The sequence below is a fragment of the Astatotilapia calliptera genome, chromosome 17, assembly GCF_964374335.1.
Source record: "Astatotilapia calliptera chromosome 17, fAstCal68.1, whole genome shotgun sequence".
Classification (NCBI taxonomy): domain Eukaryota; kingdom Metazoa; phylum Chordata; class Actinopteri; order Cichliformes; family Cichlidae; genus Astatotilapia; species Astatotilapia calliptera.
In genome coordinates, this window is record NC_137438.1 from 35,058,015 (window position 1) to 35,078,039 (window position 20,025).

General features: G+C 44.3%; 2 protein-coding genes across 3 annotated transcripts in view; one reads left to right on the forward strand and one right to left on the reverse strand.

The window, feature by feature from the left end:
- LOC113008893 (protein Wnt-7b-like) lies at positions 1-13,650 on the forward strand. Of its 2 annotated transcripts, none has more exons than XM_026146784.2 (4): positions 1-1,141; positions 2,265-2,491; positions 7,478-7,749; positions 10,690-13,650. In XM_026146784.2, exons 1-4 carry the CDS (start codon positions 1,059-1,061, stop codon positions 11,167-11,169), a joined length of 1,062 nt encoding a protein of 353 aa, XP_026002569.1. In that variant the 5' UTR covers positions 1-1,058; the 3' UTR covers positions 11,170-13,650. The 2 variants fall into 2 exon arrangements, with proteins under 2 accessions (XP_026002569.1, XP_026002570.1); XM_026146785.2 differs by having other exon boundaries at positions 1-1,131.
- The window catches only part of atxn10 (ataxin 10), an 18,073-nt gene continuing 11,355 nt past the window's right edge, over positions 13,308-20,025 (reverse strand). The window contains exon 11 of the mRNA XM_026146783.2: positions 13,308-15,250. Coding sequence (XP_026002568.1) covers positions 15,066-15,250 — 185 coding nt within the window. The 3' untranslated portion in view covers positions 13,308-15,065. The remainder of the gene's footprint in view (positions 15,251-20,025) is intronic.

Here is a 20,025-nt window from a genome sequence, read left to right on the forward strand (position 1 = left end):
TTGTTCCTTCATGTCACCACATGAGGGCGTGTTGTCGGAGGGTACAACCACAACACAACTGGAAGCTTGAAGAGTCGGAGACACTGCAAATCTGAAGCATTTCAGCAAACACCAACCAGCTGAGAGAAACTGGAACTCCAAGAGTTGTCTCTTTGGGAGTGCAAGTAATGGTTATTAAAGCCATTTGTTTGGTGATACCCACAGACAGTCGCTAAAAAGCTATTCCAAAAAAATAAATAAATAAATAAATAAGAATAAAAATATATATGTATATACACTGCCAAAAACCCAGAAGATTATTATTTTTAAAACACTGAAACCAATTTTGGGTAATTCAAATATGCAGTTATTCACTGGCATTGTTGTTTTTCAGAGTTGAGAATATTACTGGTTGAGTTTTGGATGTGCTGGACTTAACTGTAACCCTGCAGTGGTCACGGGTCCGAGCACAACGGGGGGATGAGGACAAAAAGGAATAACGAGAAACACATTTAACTATTGACTGCCACAAAAAAACAAAAAAAACAAACAAAAAACCTTAAAAAATATATTTTAAAAAACGCGAGAAAGAGAGCAGAGTGGGAGAGGCGTGGACGTGGGTAGGAGGTGTGTAGGGGGTGGGACACAGAAGGATGCAGGGTATGCAGCCTCATCCCGGGGGCTGGTGCACCGGGGAAAAAAAGGCCACCGTCTCTCTCCCCTCCAAATACTTTAACAGTCTCACTTTTGGAGACGCATCCGGACATCCGGAATCCCATCTGCCTCCCCCCTCCCTACCCTCTCTCCTCTCTCTCTCTCTCGCCTTTAACACCTAGCCCGCTTTCAGTCCAGGTGGCAGAGCGCACATCGGCCGAGGGATGCAGACTCTCATCTCCAACAACACACGGATAGCGGAGCTGGGAACAGCCGCCGACAGCCACGGCTCCGTTAGCTAAAGAAGACGAACAGCTCTGAATTTGCGTGGACTCTAAAAAAAGGATACATTTGTTCTCAATTCTTCTTCTCCCTTTTTTTCTTAAACCCAAGCGAGCAAATCAAGCTGTGTTCAATGCGCAACCATGCTCATCATCTCATCTCGCAGTGCGCTGCTGTCCGTCTACTACCCACAGATCTTCCTCATCCTCACCAGCGGTAGCTACCTGTAGGTTTCTTCTGAATGAACACATGTAATTTCTCCAGCAGGTAGTAGTGCCTTGTGCGCAAATTAGCCAATTACGCACAGGGAAATTGGACTAACAGAGAGCGAAGTTTTGTTTTTAGTGCAGGTGTTTATTTATTACAGCTGATTTTTTTTTTAATTATAATGATTATTATTTTTAGCTCAGCATTTGACTTTGCAAAATGAAGAAATCCGACTCGTGCTTGCATCTCGTTCTGGTGTGGCAGAGATTTTATTTTAGAAAGTGAGGTAAAATGAAATTTGGACTATCCAGTCCCTCAATATACGGGAAACATGGGGAGGAAATGCGTGATTTGTGACGTACAGTTAATTTCATTTTATCCTATCATAGACTGCCAAGGAACAAGAGCTGTGGATTTTTCCTTTAACATATGGCCACGTGTGTCATTTTCCGTCTCATATTGAGTCATAAAGATTGAATGAATTCGCTTGAGTGTATGCATGTAGCCAATATTTAATCGGCAAGATTTGTGCACGTCCTAGTGTGTGCGCCGCTGATGAGATGACCTGCCCTCCTGGATTTACACATTACACCAGAACCACTTTGTCATAGAAGCACCTCGTCAGACAAGGGCCATAATTGGAAAGCAGCATATGGAAAAGCCTCATTTTTGGATTACTCCACGCTTTGCCCACAGGCCCAGGCCTATGTAATGAGCTCTTTTCTTACAACATTAAAAGACCCAGACCCTCACAGAGAGAATGATTGCTGCACCATACATGCCTCTCATTCATATTAAGGGCAGGTTCTGAAGCCTTAAAGTAGCTGTGCTGGTTCATGTTTTATATAATATAGAGAAAGAGAGGTGGACAGAAATGTCTGAATTTGAAAACCAGTTTTTCTAATTAAATACGGCACTTTCTTATGTCTATATAAGAGTCCATTAAATCAAACATGATAAGACTTATGTTTTTATTTAGTTATCTTGACAAATGTACCCATTTCTCCTCTTGACAATAACATCTTGATACCCAAGCAAGGTTTAAGTTGGGGGAAGAATTCAAATCTTTCTGATTTCACTCAGATTTCAGTTCCATAATTTCTATTGTTCTCTCTCACTAAGCCCCATTACTCTCTGCCTAGGGCGTTGTCTTCTGTGGTAGCTCTGGGTGCCAACATCATCTGCAACAAGATACCTGGACTGGCCCCACGTCAGAGAGCCCTCTGTCAGAGTCGCCCCGATGCCATCATCGTCATTGGTGAAGGTGCCCAGCTGGGCATCAACGAGTGTCAGTACCAGTTCCGCTACGGCCGGTGGAACTGCTCAGCCCTGGGAGAGAGGACCGTGTTTGGACAAGAGCTGAGAGTAGGTCAGTCTGGTTGAAAGTCAGCTTCTACAAGAAGTATTAACAGTTTTTCTCTGCATAGACACATAGACTGTATGCAAAAGATGGAGGCAGCCACTGCATGGTTACCTAAAGATTGTAGATAAGTTTTTGTTCTGCTTGCACCATGTTGGATTTTTTGAGCCAGAGGTGACTACATAAAGACAAGCAAGTCAATAAATAAGTTATCAGCTAATGGTAGCATACTTGGTTAGCAAGCTACAGCCACAAAATATACTGCTATACGAACCTGCAAAATCTGTGCTAACTAACATATGCTAGAATTTAAATTTCTAATACTGAAGCAAAAAATATTTCATGAGATAGACATCACAGCTGGCCAAAACAGTTTGTTAGTTAATCCCAAGATAACCAGAATCAGAATCCTTTAATAATGCCTAAGGAAATTATGTATACACCATTAGTGCAAACATACCAAGAATCTCAGCTCAGTAACTTAGCAGAGGTGTGTCAATGCTCATTTCAATCAAAGAGGCCGTGTCCCAAATTTTAAGTCTTAAAAAGATCCAAACAGGTGAGTTAGGAAATATTCTGCTTTCCGACAGTTGTTATGAAGAGGAAAATTGGCTTTAGGGACTTAATCCGTGTTTCGTATCATGCTCTAAACATTGTTAATTTCATCTTTAATGCTGGTTATTTCAAAACCGAGTCAGTATGGACTGATGTATGCGTTCTAGTCAAAAACTTGGGAGTGACATCACTCCAGAGTTAGCACATTCCAGAAAAAGACAGGAAAAACAGCATTTGTTTTGGTTCTTAGCAAGGTAGAGCCATGCAGGTATTACTAGCAACACTGCATAATGCATATATTTTTTTGTGTTACAAAACACATTCATGGATAGAGCCTGAGTGCTCTGAAAATGCTTATTTAGTGAGTCAAAAATACAGAATAGTGGTAGTACAGATGAGAAGTTTACCGTTTTTCTACTGTTTATGTTTATTGCTGCCATCTCAGGGTATGTTGGTCTGCTCCGACTTTTCTGAATGGTAAATCCAAGTTGAGGGGGTTTTCCACAAAAAATTTCCAAATCACAATTTCCGACTTATTCACCATGAGTATCTTTTGGAGTCAGCCCCTAGTGGCCTTTAGAGGAACAACAGTGTTTTACACTTCCAGTTCTACCATGGAGGTTGCTGCTTGTAGATTGTAGAATATGTGAAAAGTAGGCTGAGACTGAACGGCTTCAAGGACGAGACAGGGGTGTTTGAGATACTGACATAGTATCAAGTACAGATTGACAATATTTAATATAATATGACCTATTGAGAGTAAAAAGGTGACAGAAGAAAGTTTATTGGCTAACATTTTACAACAGTCTGATTAAATTAAATAAGGTCCAACAGGTGGAAATGATAGATGTGATAACAGGTGGACTGTTCAAACCAAGCCCAGCCAAGATTTCCCATCACTGAAAGTTGAACATCAGTGCGTAGACGAAGCCATTCTTCTTGCCACAAGAATCTCTTCTCATTCTTCTAGTGTTGCCTTTGAACGTCCTGTCACTATTGTCAGCGCTGAGAGGAAAAAGTTGGAGCACTGATGAAGGCATTTCTGTTTGGAGCTCCACACACGAGAGAACAATGAATGAACAAACTCCAACTCTAACGGCTTTGCTAGTATTCCCAAAGGGGATTTAAGCGACTCTGCTTGCCATGCATCGTGGTTGATGGGGCAAAGACTTTCTCTGTGAAGCCTCGCTTTAGGTCCATCTCTGAAAGCGATGCATAAACACAGACACGAACACACCTCCCCGCTTTTAGTCCTCATTCTTCCCAGTTTTATTCCTCACAGGAGCGTGTTTGCTCCTAATGTGAACCTCTCATGTAAATCACATTGTAGTTGGAGCTGTTTTGTTGCGGTCTCGCTGTGGGTTTGGATGCACGTTTAATCTAGCATCTCTGGGAGCAATCACTTTCTTCAACATGGGAGACGGGCAGACGAGACGTCTGGATCGCTTTATTTCTTTTGTCAGAGGAAATGTCTCTTTTCTTTTGTGGTGTGTGAACAAGACTCAGAGAGACGCTCTAGACCTTACTTTGATCCTCGCGCCCTTTCCATGAGGAACAATTAAAAGACTTTATTTTAATAAGAAGTAAACTAGTTAGCAGGCTGCAACAAATGTGTGAGCTTTCTAGATATTTTGGGGGGAGGGGGGGTTGTAAAATAATTTCTTGTAAAATCACACACATCTGTCACCTGATTCTTACCCATTTTCTTTAGTCTTAAAGACAGAAATGTGAGCTAGGGTCTTAGCCCCCTCTCATGTGGCCAATGTGCCATCCACCACTTTATTTGATTGACCTGCTGAGCCTGTGAACTCATTAAATGTTGAGAAAGACCAGCGAAATTCATGCAAAACCACTAATTGAAGTCAGCTCCAGCAGCTGGATGGCAACAATGGAACCCTGCATGCACTGCTGTACAATCAAAACAAATCACAGTGCGAAGAGATGGCTGTTTGGCTATTGAATGCGCCTGATGCCTGGAGAAAGACTCAACAATACAATATATCCGAATGGGTCGCAGATTCAGCCTGATGAGAGACGACTAAAGAGTTTGTTTTGAGTTATGGAACGAGCGAACCGCAGGCCTGATGGTTTGCGAGAGCGAGTTTGTCAGGTTGGAGGCGCGCCATTAGAATCGCCTCCACCAGAGACGCCATGGATTAATACTCTGGGGCTGCTCAGAAGAACGGAGGCCCGGCATTATCCTGATTGGTGAGCGGGGATATCCTGTTACCAGCTTCTGTGCCAATAAATCCATCCCCTTTCTGCCCCCCTCCCCCACCCCATAAATATCAACGTGTTTATTCTGAAGTTCAATTGGTGACACGCAAAAAGCTTGGAAATGGGCACATCTCAGTCGAGCCTGGCCACAGATTATTTCAACATGCAACACACAGCGGTATCATTTGCTGGAATGATGCGGACCGCCTAAGACAGAGACAGAATGACACTTGAGCTGCGTGAGAAATCCCATTGATGAAAAACATTAAGCAAAGTAACTGCGAGTGCTGATCTTTAAAGAAAAAAGAAGCTCCTCCAGTCAGCCAGTAGATGTCACTTGTGTTTTCTTCACCATGGTGATCACTGCTTCAACAGTTACCGACTAACTGTGCAGATCAGCGATGGAGCATGAAACAAGGCTTACGGAGAAAAGATGGAGTTATGAAACTGTGCCTTTACTCTTAGGCTCATTATTTTGCCTCTTACAGTAAATTTACGGAAGGCATTAACAAATACTGTTATACACCACTGCTCTCTTTCATATTTAATCATGTCCTTAAAGCAGTGAATATTTTTTTTCTCTAAAGCCAAAGAGCAGCAACCCAGCTTTGCACATCAATACATTTTGAGGGCTTTTGCCTTTTCCGGAAAGCTGGAAACGAGGGACTAGAGAACTTGTCGTGAAATGCAACAAATGTTTGGCTGCTGGGGTAACCCCATAAAATTGAAAGGCCTTTTGTCTGCCCACACAGAAGTGTTTTCTTTTATTTTTGCCTTGCGTGTTATTTGACGTCAAGTCAAATCAAATCATTAAAAAAACAGAAGAAGGACACTACAAAGCATGCACGGTGACCAAGCTTTACTTGGACGGACCTTAGGACAGACTTCACAGCTAAAAGAGAATAAAATAATAATAAAAAGGAAAAGTTAAAACAAGACAAGCAATGCATATGCAAATGCCAAATATTCAGCCTAGTTTAAAAGCCAAAAACATAAAATGTGTTTTCAAATGATTTTTTTTTTTTTCAAAAAAGAACGCTAGTTTTGGAGAGGTCCTGATTTAACTCTTTACCCCTTGAAAGCCTAATAGGAGGAATCCTTGAAGCTTTAAGGTGTCCCGAGAAAATAGATCTTCAGCGGTTTGGTGACCTCATGGTAATTCTACCATAGGTCTGCATAACCTCTAATTGAGCAGAGGGCTAATTAGCTAAAAGGAGTGACTTGGTAGTTTCAAGGAATCAGTACATCAGAAGTGACTTTCAATGGGTCAAGACAAAAGCCTTTAAGCTTACAAACATGGGCCACAGTCCAGAAATGCTGAATGCTATATTGTCTTTAAGCCCAACTTTTTCCTGATAGCAACACTTTTTGCTAAGAGCATTTGAAGAGATGTCAGAAAGACAGAGAATAATGTCTTTCTGACATCTTGTCAGGTTGCTGCCTTGATAAAAATGAATATAGTATTGAAGGGTTCTCTGTTAAATCTTTCAATGCTCAGTTCAATTCAGTTTTTCAAGTAGAAATGTTAAAAATCCCTTCAGATGTGTCCTCATGAGCTGAAAGGTATGTTCCACTACATTAAGATCAGGTGACTGATTTGACCATTCTCTTTGCCTGGAGAAACTCTTGGGTTGCTTTTGCAGTATACCATAACAATGCCTCCACCATGTTTGATAGATAGTGTGGTACGCTTCGATCATGAGCTGTTCCTTTCCTTCTGCATACTTTTCTCCTCCCATCATTCTGGTACAAATTCATCTTGGTTTCATTTGTCCAGTGATTTCTTTCCCAGAACTCTGCAGGTTTCTTTTGATGTTTTTTGGGAAAGTCTAATCTGGTCTTCCTAACCAATCTGCACCTTAGTGTAAACACTCTGATTCTTAGATTTTTGCATCTCTTGACTGTAGACTTTGACAACAGCAACAGGTCCACCTGTTCTTGACTTTGTTGTGAAGTTGTGAAGAGGTTTTTCTTGACCATGTAAACATATATTTCAGTTTTCTTCTGTGTTGGTTTTGGTGTTGCTGAACTGGCCAGTGCATATATTCTGTTTAAGAGTGAACCAGGTTGTTGATTTGGCCACTCCTAAAGTTTCTGCTGTCTCTCTGATAGGTCTGGTTTTTCAGACTAATGATGGCCTCCTTCACGCCCATCAGCATCTCTATGAACCTAATATTGGAATAACAATGGATTCGGTATATTAACATGATTCTATTTCTTCAGGCAGCAGGGAAGCAGCGTTCACTTATGCCATCACGGCTGCTGGAGTTGCCCATGCAGTAACCGCAGCGTGTAGCCAAGGCAATCTGAGCCAGTGTGGTTGTGACCAGGACAAGCAGGGCTACAATGACCAGGAGGAGGGCTGGAAATGGGGAGGCTGCTCAGCTGATGTCAAATACGGCGTGGAGTTTTCGCGGCGTTTCATGGACGCCCGCGAGATCAAGAAAAACGCCCGGAGGCTGATGAACCTGCACAACAATGAGGCCGGGCGAAAGGTAACACATGATCACAAAACTCTATCTGACCAGTTGTAAACTAAACAATAAAGCAAATAATAATTAAACGATGTGTGACATAAAACGTGAGCGTTGGTAAGGACGACTCCTAAATAGAGCTGTGCCACAGGCCTACAGCCCATTCAATGAATTACTAAGCATTAAGTCAGAGTTGAGGATATTATCCCCCGCCTCCTTTCTCAGCGGCAGCACCAAAGACCACACTTCTGCGCCACCACAAATACTGAACCGACTGGAGGGACTTCCAAAAATGCGATAACCACGAGGGGAAAGACAGAGTTTCTCTTAAGACCAGAGCTGTAGACAAACAAGTTACAACATGATGTAATTATGAGCTTTAAGTCATCTCACATTGAAAATGCATCGAAAACAAAATACAGCTCGGTCACCAAGGCAAACAGTCACCTGTCAATTTTGTCATCTGAAAATATTTGTATGGCAATATAATATAAATCTGGCTCAAACCACAATGTAACTCTATACATGCATGGTTGCACAACGGCTCTGGTCAGTTTTCTCGGGCTGACATGCTATTCTGTGGTCTCAGCAAAGGTAAAGTTAATTAGAGACTACAGTTCGGGGGTATGAGTTATTTTCCCCAGGTTTTGACATAAAGTTGGCCTATATGTTGCTGTGCTGAAAGTTGAAGTGCCCACAGAAAACCCAGCTCACCAGAACAGACAGACTTGAAGGCTGAGCGAATGCTATTAAGCATTTTAAGCAATGGACCTGCAAATTTAAAATGACCATTTGCAACATACAGAAGTGTGTACACCCCCGCGCAACGTCAATTAAATGTCGAATTATTCAAAATGATGAACTTGTACTAGCTGCTTACTTTTAAGTTGAATGGTCAAGTGTTTGTTCTCATGTGAAATTAAAAACAGGCCGATTCTATTCAAAATACAGGAAACCAGAGCAGCAACTTTTAATAACAGATTCGATCCGTTTTGGCATGAAGAATATCGGTGTCACACAGATTTCTGATGAGATGCTGTGCCGTTCTTCAGAGACATTTCTTTCAGCTGTTGGTGTTCTGCTGGATTCCAATCAGGCAATACACTTGGCCTGGTCATAGTTTTGAGTTTTCCTTCCTTTAGAAACTTTTGTGTGCTTTGGATGATTATCATGCTGGAATATTCGTCTTCTGCCAGTCATTTTGTCAGCCGGTATTTTGGGATTTCCACGGGTAGCCATGGCCCATCTATAAATGTCATCTCTTCAACCTCCTTTGCATTCATTCAGCCCCGTATCACCTTGGAGCTTCACTGCTGGTGTGGGGGTCCCGGACGAGTTTGCGCCAAACACATTGGAACCTATCTAAGGCAAATAAATGTATCTGGCTTCATCTGACCAAAGAATGCTCTCCTAAAACCAATTTTTGTGTGGAAGAGCAAGCAGGACCTTTTTTGGAAGTCATCCTTAGAGTGTGCACCGTCCTTTCGCACTGTCTCAGATGTCACACAAACTCTGACTTTCACTGATAAGATAAACAGAGGTTCAAAAGTTACCTCTCAGATTTTAACTAGTCTACAGACTATGGTCTGTGGTGACATTTCAGGAGGTTAGTGGCACTATGGCTGGCTCTGTTACTCTTGATTAGTGCTGCAGCTGTGTTTTGACTGCTTTTGAGTCGGTTACTGATCTTTCTCCATGTTTTTCCAACCTATTTTTCAATTCCTTTGGCAATTCTACTCTATAAGAAGCCATAAAGCAGCCAAGCAGACAGACAGCCCATAGCTTCAACATTAAAAGGGCTGTGGGGGATCAACACTGCTAAAAAAAAAAGAATTAAGGGAACACTTCATTATCATAGTATAACACAAAAATCAGTTAAAGTTTCAGTTATGAAGCATGAACCACTTTGAATGAATTTATCTGCTTTGATTAAAATCAAAGTGATAACATGTGGAGACGATCCTCGAAAAGGGAATGGTTTTGCAGGTGATGCCCACAGACCATTGCTGTCTCCTTATCCTCATCCCTGTATACAGTATGATGTTGCAGGCAGCGTAATGTTTGCCACACCAGTTCCATACTCTTCTGCATCTGTCACATGTGCTCAGTGTGACAGTGTTTGCTCAGAAAAACATGCATAAATAGCTTTCATGTTCATGTTATAGGGCTCTGGCAGTGAACTTCCTGCACCTCTTCATACAAAGGAGCAGATACCAGACCTGCTAGTGCGTTGATGTTCTTACACAACCGTGTCCAGCTCTCCTCGCGTAACGGTCCATCTCCTGGTATCTCCTCCACATTGTTGAGAGTGTGCTGGGAAATACAGCAACCCTTCTTGGATGGATCAACCCTGAATGGGTTAGGATTTAGGTACCAGCACCCCCAAGCACCACCGAGGACACTAGCAGTAGCCAAAACTGAAGAAAATTCAGTCAGGTGGGATGAGGAGAGAGGAATGGTCTGTGGCCAGCACCTACAAAACCATTCCCTTTGTGGCGACTGTCTTGTTGGCTCTCCAGTGCACCTGTTGTCACTTTCATTGGCACTAAAGCAGATTAAATCAGAATGGTTTTTGCTTTCTAAATGGGCAAGTTTATATCCATGAAGTTTAACTGACTTTGATGACCAAATGTTCCCTTAACTTATTTTGAGTGGGGGATGTTCCGGCAGTTAGGCCAACTGGAAGTCAAGGATTTACTCAGTTTGTTAAGATAAGATAAGATAACCTTTATTAGTCCCACACTTGTTCTCATGATAATGAGATTTCTTGTGTGTAAGCAATCTCAGGTGTAATTCATTTTTATTGCATTGAGTTTCTATTGTAAGACCTGTGTTTTCAAAATACTCTTTCTTAAGTTCTTTGCCAAGTTTTATTGTTAATTGTTACTTATCCTACTGATTAGGCTTTTAACCACCATGATTAATGTGTACCAACCTAAGATCTACTCTCTGTGCGCTCAGATCCTGGAGGAGAGAATGAAGCTAGAGTGCAAGTGTCATGGTGTATCTGGTTCCTGTACTACTAAGACCTGTTGGATCACCCTGCCAAATTTCAGAGAGATCGGTAACCTGCTGAAGGAACGCTACAGCGATGCAGTTCAAGTAGAGCCAGTTCGAGCCACGCGGCTTCGCCAACCCTCCTTCCTGCGTCTCAAACAGGCTCGAGGCTACCAAAAGCCCACAGACACAGACCTGGTGTACCTGGAGCGCTCTCCCAACTATTGCGAAGAGGACAGGGCCACAGGAAGCACAGGGACAAGAGGAAGACTGTGCAACGGCACCTCGAGCCTCGCAGACGGCTGTAACGTGATGTGTTGTGGTCGGGGTCACAACACACACCACTACACGCGAGTCTGGCAGTGCAACTGCAAGTTCCACTGGTGCTGTTTCGTCAAGTGCAACACATGCAGTGAGAAATCAGAGGTTTTTACTTGCAAGTGAGGAAACAATGAGGCAGGGTACCGAGAAAGGAAGGGAAAAGGGACAAGGGTACGAAGGGAAGGGAATATGAGAAGCTGGAATTGGAAGTGAAGAATTTTGGAGGTATTTATTACATTTTGCACATTCTGACATCCCATCTGGAATGGAAAACAAAGTGGAATTTGATTGGGAGCAACAGACATAAATATTTAAGACACGTAACTGCTTGCATGCTAGAGTAAAAGTGACATGACAGTGAAAGGATTTTTAAGATAATATCAGTGACGTATCCTACAGATGTTCCACAGAAGAAGAGAAAGGCGACTGTTGGATCTTGGAAAACGTCTGGAACACGCTAACTGGAAATACTAGAAGTAAGATTGCAGCGGAATGCGTTCAGCTCTACACTGTACTCAGTTTGAACACTGAAAATGAATTATTTATGTCAAAATATTTTTCACACTTAGAGGATGGTTAGCAAATTCACGTGCTCTGGCATTTTTTTTCCTCTCTCTAATTCATGCGGGCCACAATGGTTTTGTCATATGGAAGCTCAATTACAGCAACTAAACAGCAAAAATGATCTTTTTCCATTTTTTCCTCCCATAAAGGGCAACTTACTAGTGCTTTATTCTCTTTTTTTGCACTCACGTGGTTATGTTTTCTTTTTTTATGTCATGAGACATTGGTTACTTTGGGGAGCTGTTGGGTCATGGACATACACTCACCGCCGATGCTTTCCTATGCCAAGAACCAAAGAGGCAGAAAAATACACATGAAGTACTTTTAAACACCGTACTTGTCAGTTTGAACGGCACCTCGTCTTGACTGTGTTCACTGTTTTGTTTTTGGAAGGCTCTTGACTTCTGTGAAAACCATGTAAGCCTCATTGGAACTCTATAGAGGTGCAATCAGGTTCAGATACATCCAGCATTCCCATGAACGGCAGAGACGTGGAATTCCACATTCATGGTCTGTGCTTACACAAGGCCTTCCAGCGCGGTTTAGGCCTGCCTGGGTGGATGGCATGTACCCCAACCACACGGAAGAGGGTATGTGAGGATCAAAGGCCTCAAAGCTATTTTTGGACAGAACCCTTAATGTATTCAGAAATGTTTATTTAGGCTTTATATAACTTACAAAACATTTTGAAGAGTATATTTTTATATGAGGAACGTGGCACTTTATGTCATTTAAGGTGGAAAGAAAGTCACTATTTAGGAGTGCTTTCTGACATCATTGTATACAGATTGAAAAGCTTTAAGTTATTTGGAATTTTTGTTTTTCTTCAAGGTTCCTAAACTGTAAATATTCTACATGTTTTATCAAAAGTTGACCAGATCGTCTATCTTCACATGATCCTTCATAACTCAGAGTGGGCTCTAATAGTTAGTTGTCAAATCAAAGTAATGCAAAGGCAAGTGGAAACCACTAAAGTGGACCTATTGTGCTTTTCCTTGTTTTCTATCACATATATAATGCTACAATGGTGGGTGCTCATATTAAACATGGAAAGGTTTTCAATTAATGAAGCCTGAAATCCTGCTTCAGACTGCACTAAACACTTAGTTTTAGTGTGTTTTTCCAACTTCGACTCTGTGTAGTATTCACTGAGAGGGGGCATCCTAATATGGTCATCTAAGGGACAAATCTTGTATTTGTAAATGGCATTGTAAATTGGCATCCAATCAGAAGAAAGTTGACTTAATGAGAGGGTTTTATTAAAGGAAATGGATGAATACAAGATAAATGATGATTATTTTGAACTGTGAATCACTCAAAGCTACTCTAGAGTCCAAGTATTATAATATGCAGCTGGAAAAAAAGCATAATAGGTCCCCTATAAAAAAATAAAAATAAAAAGGTACATGGAAGGTGCTTATAGACAGTACATGGGTAGTGTAAAACAAAGTGCAAGTATTTTGTATTTGTCTTGATGGTGCTTTTGGTTAACAGTTTCCTAAAAGCATAGCTATAACTTAAAGAAATTTAACTAAATCTGTATTTTATTTGTTTTGTTGCAAAATTAGAGTCTGCAACACAAACATTGACAGTTGTATTTCATTCTTTTTTTTACCAATAAAATTTCTAAGGCACCTCTAGCTTTTTTGTTTTGTGTCACAAAAGGCCAACAATATTTCAATAAAAACAAAGAGCTCTTTGATACACGCAGTCCTTTATTATGCATTAAACTCATTATTCATAACCTCATAGTACGACCCAAAGAAAATGAAGCTTTGAAACCCCAACCAGAAGGCACAAGTACATTATAGTAGAGGCCTGTGGTGTAAAATGCTGACATGGGAAACAAGAAATCATGACCTTGACCAATGTGGTACTAATGTGTTAGGAGATGACCACATGGCTGCAGCCATGCCACCTCATTCAGCCAGGCTGACTTGCACAGGCTCTTTCCTGTGAGGCTGAAAAGCATTGCAGCCATTCAGTCAAGTGCGACTAACAGCTGTTTTGTTAGCCGTCTGAAATCCTGGGGACCGGAACCCCATAAGCTCCCTTCACTATGTTGGCGGATCGAGAGGAGAGTCCGACCAATTGTTTCAACACATTTTGTCATTAAAAAATCAGGTGCAGAGCAAACAGGGTGGAGCAGGGTGTTGGCAGGCGCATAAAGCGCTGCTTTGTTGAGTTGTCAGGACCGTTCAGCTTACCCAGCAGCAGGAGGGATGTCATTCTGCAAACTAATGCTTATGGTCCGATTCCTCTCACTCGCTCTGCAGATGCACAATTCCAGTATGTTTTTATCTACTGCCTACTGATGTAGAATTGCTATCACAGGTCAGCAGACCAAACATGGCTACAGCTAAACAGGAAATACAATATTGATGAAATATTCCCGGACAAGTCTCCGGAGTCTGGTATAATAAATAATAGATTGCTCAAAGTATTGTGAAGTGTAAGTTGGTGTTATTCTAGAATGGTTAGAACTCATCCTGCATGCCATGATCTCTCTAATGACTTAGTTTTAATCATTAATGGATAGAAATAGAAGATTAGGGTGAAATTCACAAAACTATGTTAAGTATTTAACTAATACTGTTATAATCCTAAAACAAGAATAATTGGAAAGGCAAGCAAAAACACGGTAAACACACTGGGCCTTGTTTTTAAATAATGACACATGCATTTGTATTACTGCATTTCCCCCTTAAATCGCCTTAGCTTATAATATCGTGAATACCATATCTGTGTAGATAAGTGGATATTGGAAATACTTGAACAAGGTCTTCATATCATGACCAAGATGCCTCCATTTAATTAGGTAAGGCAGGGAGGGGGTAGATTACATCATGTTTTGGTCATTCTCTGTTTCATGGTTACTGCAGAAGTCACTATGGGCCTGGGATTAAACCCAAACCCCTGCTGGTATCATCTGTGTCTGTGAAAAGCAAAAAGCCAGGATACTGCAGTGCTCTTTGTCTTTGGATTAAACCGCAAAGCATCAGCCCTGCCAAAAGTTACCAGCATGAGCTCGCCACTAACAAACTCATTTCCCAGACTCGGATCAAGACAAAGCCAGAGCTCCTGGCATCCTGACCTCTGCTTCTATACCACAGATCTTTTGTTTACATAATAGTTTAGGCTTGAGTACCAGCATTACTGAGGTAGAAAAGTACGTTATAGAGCATAATACATACTTTTCTGATCGCACTTTTTTGATTATTGTGTGGGCAGCAGTGTGACTGTTAGCTATCCTGGGCAGGCGCAGATAATATTTGTCTAATACTAAGCAGGCCTATAACCTGAAGAAGCTGCTTAAGTACTTGGTAACATTCATGAGGCTTTTAACACAAGCTGCATGTTCACCCATTAGCGTACACATTTCATGTATTCCCTTCTACTTTACATGGAAACCTGTTTATGGGTTGAGGACCTTCTTTCTCCTCACAGATGTTTTTTTAGGAGTCTTTCCTCACAGGTTTGAGCAGCAAGGTTCCATCTCGCTCTTCCACCAGGAAACCCAACTCCCTGAGCGCGGAGTAGTCAGCTGTGCCGCAGCGTTCCAAAGTGGCAATCAGTTTCTGGTTCTCCGAGTTGTGCTCCAGGAGGTTCCTGATGGTGAAGATTGCCCACTGGCTGATGACTAGAGATGCCCGGTTAAGGACAACAATGTCAAAGTTTCTGCTTTAGAGAGTGGAACATGCAGCTGTTCCATCTTTTATTTTTAAACATATTTTTCAATGACTTATTATTTCCTTATTTTCTCCTCATATTTATACAGCTTCAGAGGTAGATCTTCATATTAAAGATGGGAAACGTTACAAATAATACAGTCAGCATATGTGGAAGCAATCCTTGTTAGACAAAAGCTTGGGAATCAGTTTCTGGCTTTCTCATAGAGAGGGGATCTCCATAATACAGTAAGGCTAAAAGCAGCCCCACCCACCTGCTCTTCAAACCTTGTGTTTCCAAGGGGCAGCCAATGAGAAGAAACCAGGTTTAAAGAGAGATGAATAGCTGAAACTACTCATTTCAGACAAAGGACAAACTGAGGGGTTACACCACAGCCAAGTTTATGAGAACTATGGATGATTTTGAACAGATTAAAAGTGAGCAACAAAACAAAACACATTACTATTGCCTAAAAACAAGCATCCATTTAACACTGCTGCATCAATTTAAATCAAAATTTGTGGTCTTATTCAGTCTCTTTTGGAATTAAGTTTTGTATATTTGTACATAAAAGCCGGTGAGTTTGCATCCCCCCCCCCTCCTCCCAAAAAAAGCCAAAAAAAAACAACAACAACAACAACTTTGCATCGCGCTACAAGGTAGTAGATGTCATGCAAGATGGATCTAGGAAATGATTTGTTCTCTTTCAAACATTCGTTTCGGTGTCTCACTATGGGGAACGCTCTCTCAGCGTTGTCCTCAGAAGCCTCTATATCATTACTCCAGCCAGTATTGGCTGGCAGTCGTGACGCTTGCGTCAGGGAGGGGCCACCCTCCTCCCTATAAAAGGGTGTGACGCAGCGTCACCCGCCATTCAATTTCCTCTTCTCGCTTCTTAGAAACCTCATCTCTCCTGACTGCGAACGTGAGTGCTAGCTTAACTGTCCACACGAGCAAGCTAACACCTTGGTCACCGGGCGCCAGCACGGCTCGCGTTTCGAGTCGCCTGCTCTTCACCACAGAGCCAGGTCGGAGAGTGTGTTAGCTGCCACCACGCATCTAGCACAACAGTTAGCTGATCAAGCTAACTGTCTTTGCTACACACGGTCACCAAGCCAAGTAGCACAAGCGCTAGCCACCACACTAGCCAGGTCATACTAGCTCACCATAGCTACCCGACCGAGAGAAGAAACAAAAAAAAGGGATCAGCGTTAGCCGTCCAGCCATTCCAAGCTAGCTACACCAAGCTTCCTTAATATGGCAGACTGCAAACCGCTGCCCAGAATTTGCCCCTGCGGTTGCAAAATCTCAGGTTCAGATACACATGACGCGTGTGTGATGTGCCTCGGGCTGCAACACGCCCAAGCGGCTATTTCCACACCGGGTATATGCGAACACTGCGCTCGCTTCACCCTAAAAAGCCTTCGCCGAAGGCTAGCCCGCCAGGCTAGCCTGTCGAAGGAGGACCCAATGCTGTCTCCAATCGGCCCACCGATGGAGCACACTGAGTCCGCCACACCAGGCACCAGCTGGGGAGACGAGATGGATGTCGTCCTCCCGCTGGTGGATGATGCCGAGGTCAGCTGCGAAGCTATGCTTGATTCCCTCGAGGCTAATGACGAGCTACTCAGCGAATCCTCTGAGGGAGCGTCGGAACATCTCGTCTCGGACGAGGATGACGACGTTTTCTTTGCCCCCTCTGGTCGGAATTCTGCGACACAAGGGGCCGACTGTGATAACCCCGGCACACAGTCCCGCGGCGTGGAGCTATTTGACGTTGCAAAACGGGCAGCTGAAAAGCTGGCAATCCCATGGCCCGCGGTGACAACGGAGACCTCCACCTCACGATACGAGGGTAAAAGGCTCCCCAAAGCAAAGCGCACTACTAAGCAGGTACTGCCGCTTTTCCCCGAATGCGTGGACGAGGTCACACGCTGCTGGGAAAAGCCATTTTCGTCACCCAACCCCGTGCAGGGAGCGGCGGCGTTTGACTGCGCTGGAATGAAAGAGAAGGGCATCTACCAAATTCCCACAGTGGAGAATCTGGTGGCTTCTCATCTCCACCCGAACCAGAAACTCTCCATGTCATCTGGTCCGTCCCTGCCCTCCAAGACCGAACGCCTGCAGTCCTCCCTGGCTGACAAGGCGTATAAATCGGTGGCCACCACCGCGAGGGCATTGAACGCCTCGTCGCTCCTGCTAGCCTACTCGGCGGAGCTCCAGGACCAGGCTGCTGCGAACCCGGATGCTAGCGAGTTGTGGGAAGAGCTGGGCGTAGTTACGGACCAGTGTCTCCACCTCACTAGAGCAGCAGTACAAGCGGCGGGCAGAGCCCTCAGTATCATCGTCCTACAGGAGAGGGCAAGATGGCTGAACTTGTCGGGGCTTTCGGACAGAGAAAAACGTGACATTCTGGACGAAAGCATCGACCCCGCTGGGCTTTTCGGGACCGCCGTTGCCACCATGCAAAGACGGTGCGAGGAGAAGAAGAAAGAGGGAGAGGCCCTCCAGCTGTGTCTCCCTAGGAAGACCCAGGCTGCGCCTCCACCCAGTCGCCGCACGTTCGCTCAGGTCACCAGCCGTCCAGCCGGCGTGCCGACGTTTAAAATCCCTCGCCGCCCAGCCCCGCAGGTCGCGGCCCAGGGTCCTCTAGGATCGCAGAACCCTAAGACCCACTGGCCCAAGAAACACGTCCCGCCTGCTGCTGCTCAGGGTGCCCCACCACCAGCCAAGCAGTCGGACCGCAAGAAGAAGCGGACTGCCTAACATCCCCCACGGGGAGATTGGAGCCGGACCAGCCCGGGCTCCAAGTTCACTCCAGGGCTCAGTTCCGGAGCCCGTTCGGAGAAGTGTGTTCTGCCTCCACCTTTCAGCGCCTGGGACTCGAGTTGGATCCCACAGAGCGGATTTCAAAAAAGAGACGACGAAACGCTGTTCAGCTGATTCAAGCATGTCTGTCTCACAAAACACACTGTTTATTAAAAACTCACCCGTTGCATCCAGGCATGTTGCCAAGGGCACGGGAAAAATGTGTGAAAAACACAGAAAATATGTTGAAAAACATAATGCCCCCACGCACCCAGACACCACCGGGGTTGATTCCCTCAGTGGTGTCCGGCCCCATAAGCGCTGGTCAAGCGCGGGCCGCTCGCGCATGCGCAGTCGGGTCTGGTCAGAAGGACCAGTTTCCGCCACAAGAGGGAGCCAGAGCTCCGTCTACTGTGGAGCGCCTATCTTTGGGGCCGCTGTCAGCAAGAATAGAGAGATGGCGAGCTCTCGCTGCGCCAGAATGGGTTGTGAGGACATTAGAGCGAGGCTATCGTTTGCAATTCGCAACCACCCCTCCCAGATTTCACAAAGTGATTTTCTCTCTTGCAAAAGGCGAATCAGCCAGGATCCTGCAAGAAGAAATAACTACCTTGCTATCAAAGGGGGCAGTACGAGAAATGCCCCAGGAGCAGAGCCAATGCGGCTTTCACTCAAGGTATTTTCTCGTGCCCAAGAAGGGAGGGGGACTACGTCCGATACTGGACCTACGGGCTCTGAATCAGCATCTGAGGTCATACAAATTCAGGATGTTGACGACCACCACTCTGCTGCATGTAGTGCGCCCAGGCGATTGGTTTACATCAATAGACCTGAAGGACGCATATTTTCACATCCCTATTTACCCGCCTCACAGAAAATTCCTGCGCTTTGCGTTTCAGGGCAGAATGTACGAGTACCAGGTCCTGCCGTTTGGTCTCTCACTGAGCCCTCGGGTATTTGTGAAATGCACAGAGGCGGCCATAGCCCCACTGAAGAGGCGGGGCATCCGCATAGCAACATACATAGACGATTGGCTGCTGCTATCAGAGTCAGAAATAATGGGAAGGGAGCACACCAGGTTGACAGTGGATCATCTGATGGCTCTGGGTTTCACCATAAACTACCAAAAGAGTGTCCTGCAGCCAGCTCAGGCCATCTCTTTCATAGGAATAGCTCTAAACTCCGCCTCGTACAGAGCGTGTCTCTCTGTGGACAGAGTAAAAAAAATGCTATCACATGCCGGCATTTTTCAGTTGGGAAGATATCTCCCATTCAGAAAATGCCTGCAGATGCTGGGATTAATGGCGTCTTCACTGGCAGTCATTCCACTAGGCAGACTGCATATGAGGGAATTTCAGCGATGGGTTGCATCACTGAGACTGAATCGAAAGCGCCATACCCACCGCTATATCAGAGTGACAGCAGACTGCGCTGCAGCACTCCACTGTTGGAGAAATCCCACATTTCTCACTCAGGGGGTGTCACTGGGAGCTGTCACAGCCAGAAAGGTGGTGACCACGGACGCGAGTCTCACGGGTTGGGGTGCCACTCACGAGGGCAGAGCAGTGAGCGGCAGCTGGGACTCACAACAGAGGGGTGCTCATATAAATTGGCTAGAATTGCTAGCAGCTTTTCTAGCACTGAGACACTTCCTTCCCCTGTTGAGAAACCACCATGTTCTGATCAGAACAGACAACACCACTGTTGTGGCATACATCAACAGACAGGGCGGGTTACGTTCCCGTCCTTTGCACATGCTGGCTCGCAGACTGATCATGTGGAGCAGCATCAATCTGTTGTCACTGAGAGCCACTCACATTCCAGGAGCCCTGAACTTGGGAGCAGACTTAATGTCCAGGGGAAACCCGCAGTACGGGGACTGGACCCTGCACCCACATGTGGTGACCCAAATCTGGACCCGCTTTGGCCAGCCACAGG

What these genes read in the sequence shown, in the direction of transcription:
- LOC113008893 (XM_026146784.2), top strand. Translation starts at nt 1,059, where the DNA reads ATGCTCATCATCTCATCTCGCAGTGCGCTGCTGTCCGTCTACTACCCA. An exon ending in CTCACCAGCGGTAGCTACCT is followed by an intron (nt 1,142 to 2,264) that starts GTAGGTTTCTTC and finishes CTCTCTGCCTAG; the next exon opens with GGCGTTGTCTTCTGTGGTAG. An exon ending in TGGACAAGAGCTGAGAGTAG is followed by an intron (nt 2,492 to 7,477) that starts GTCAGTCTGGTT and finishes CTATTTCTTCAG; the next exon opens with GCAGCAGGGAAGCAGCGTTC.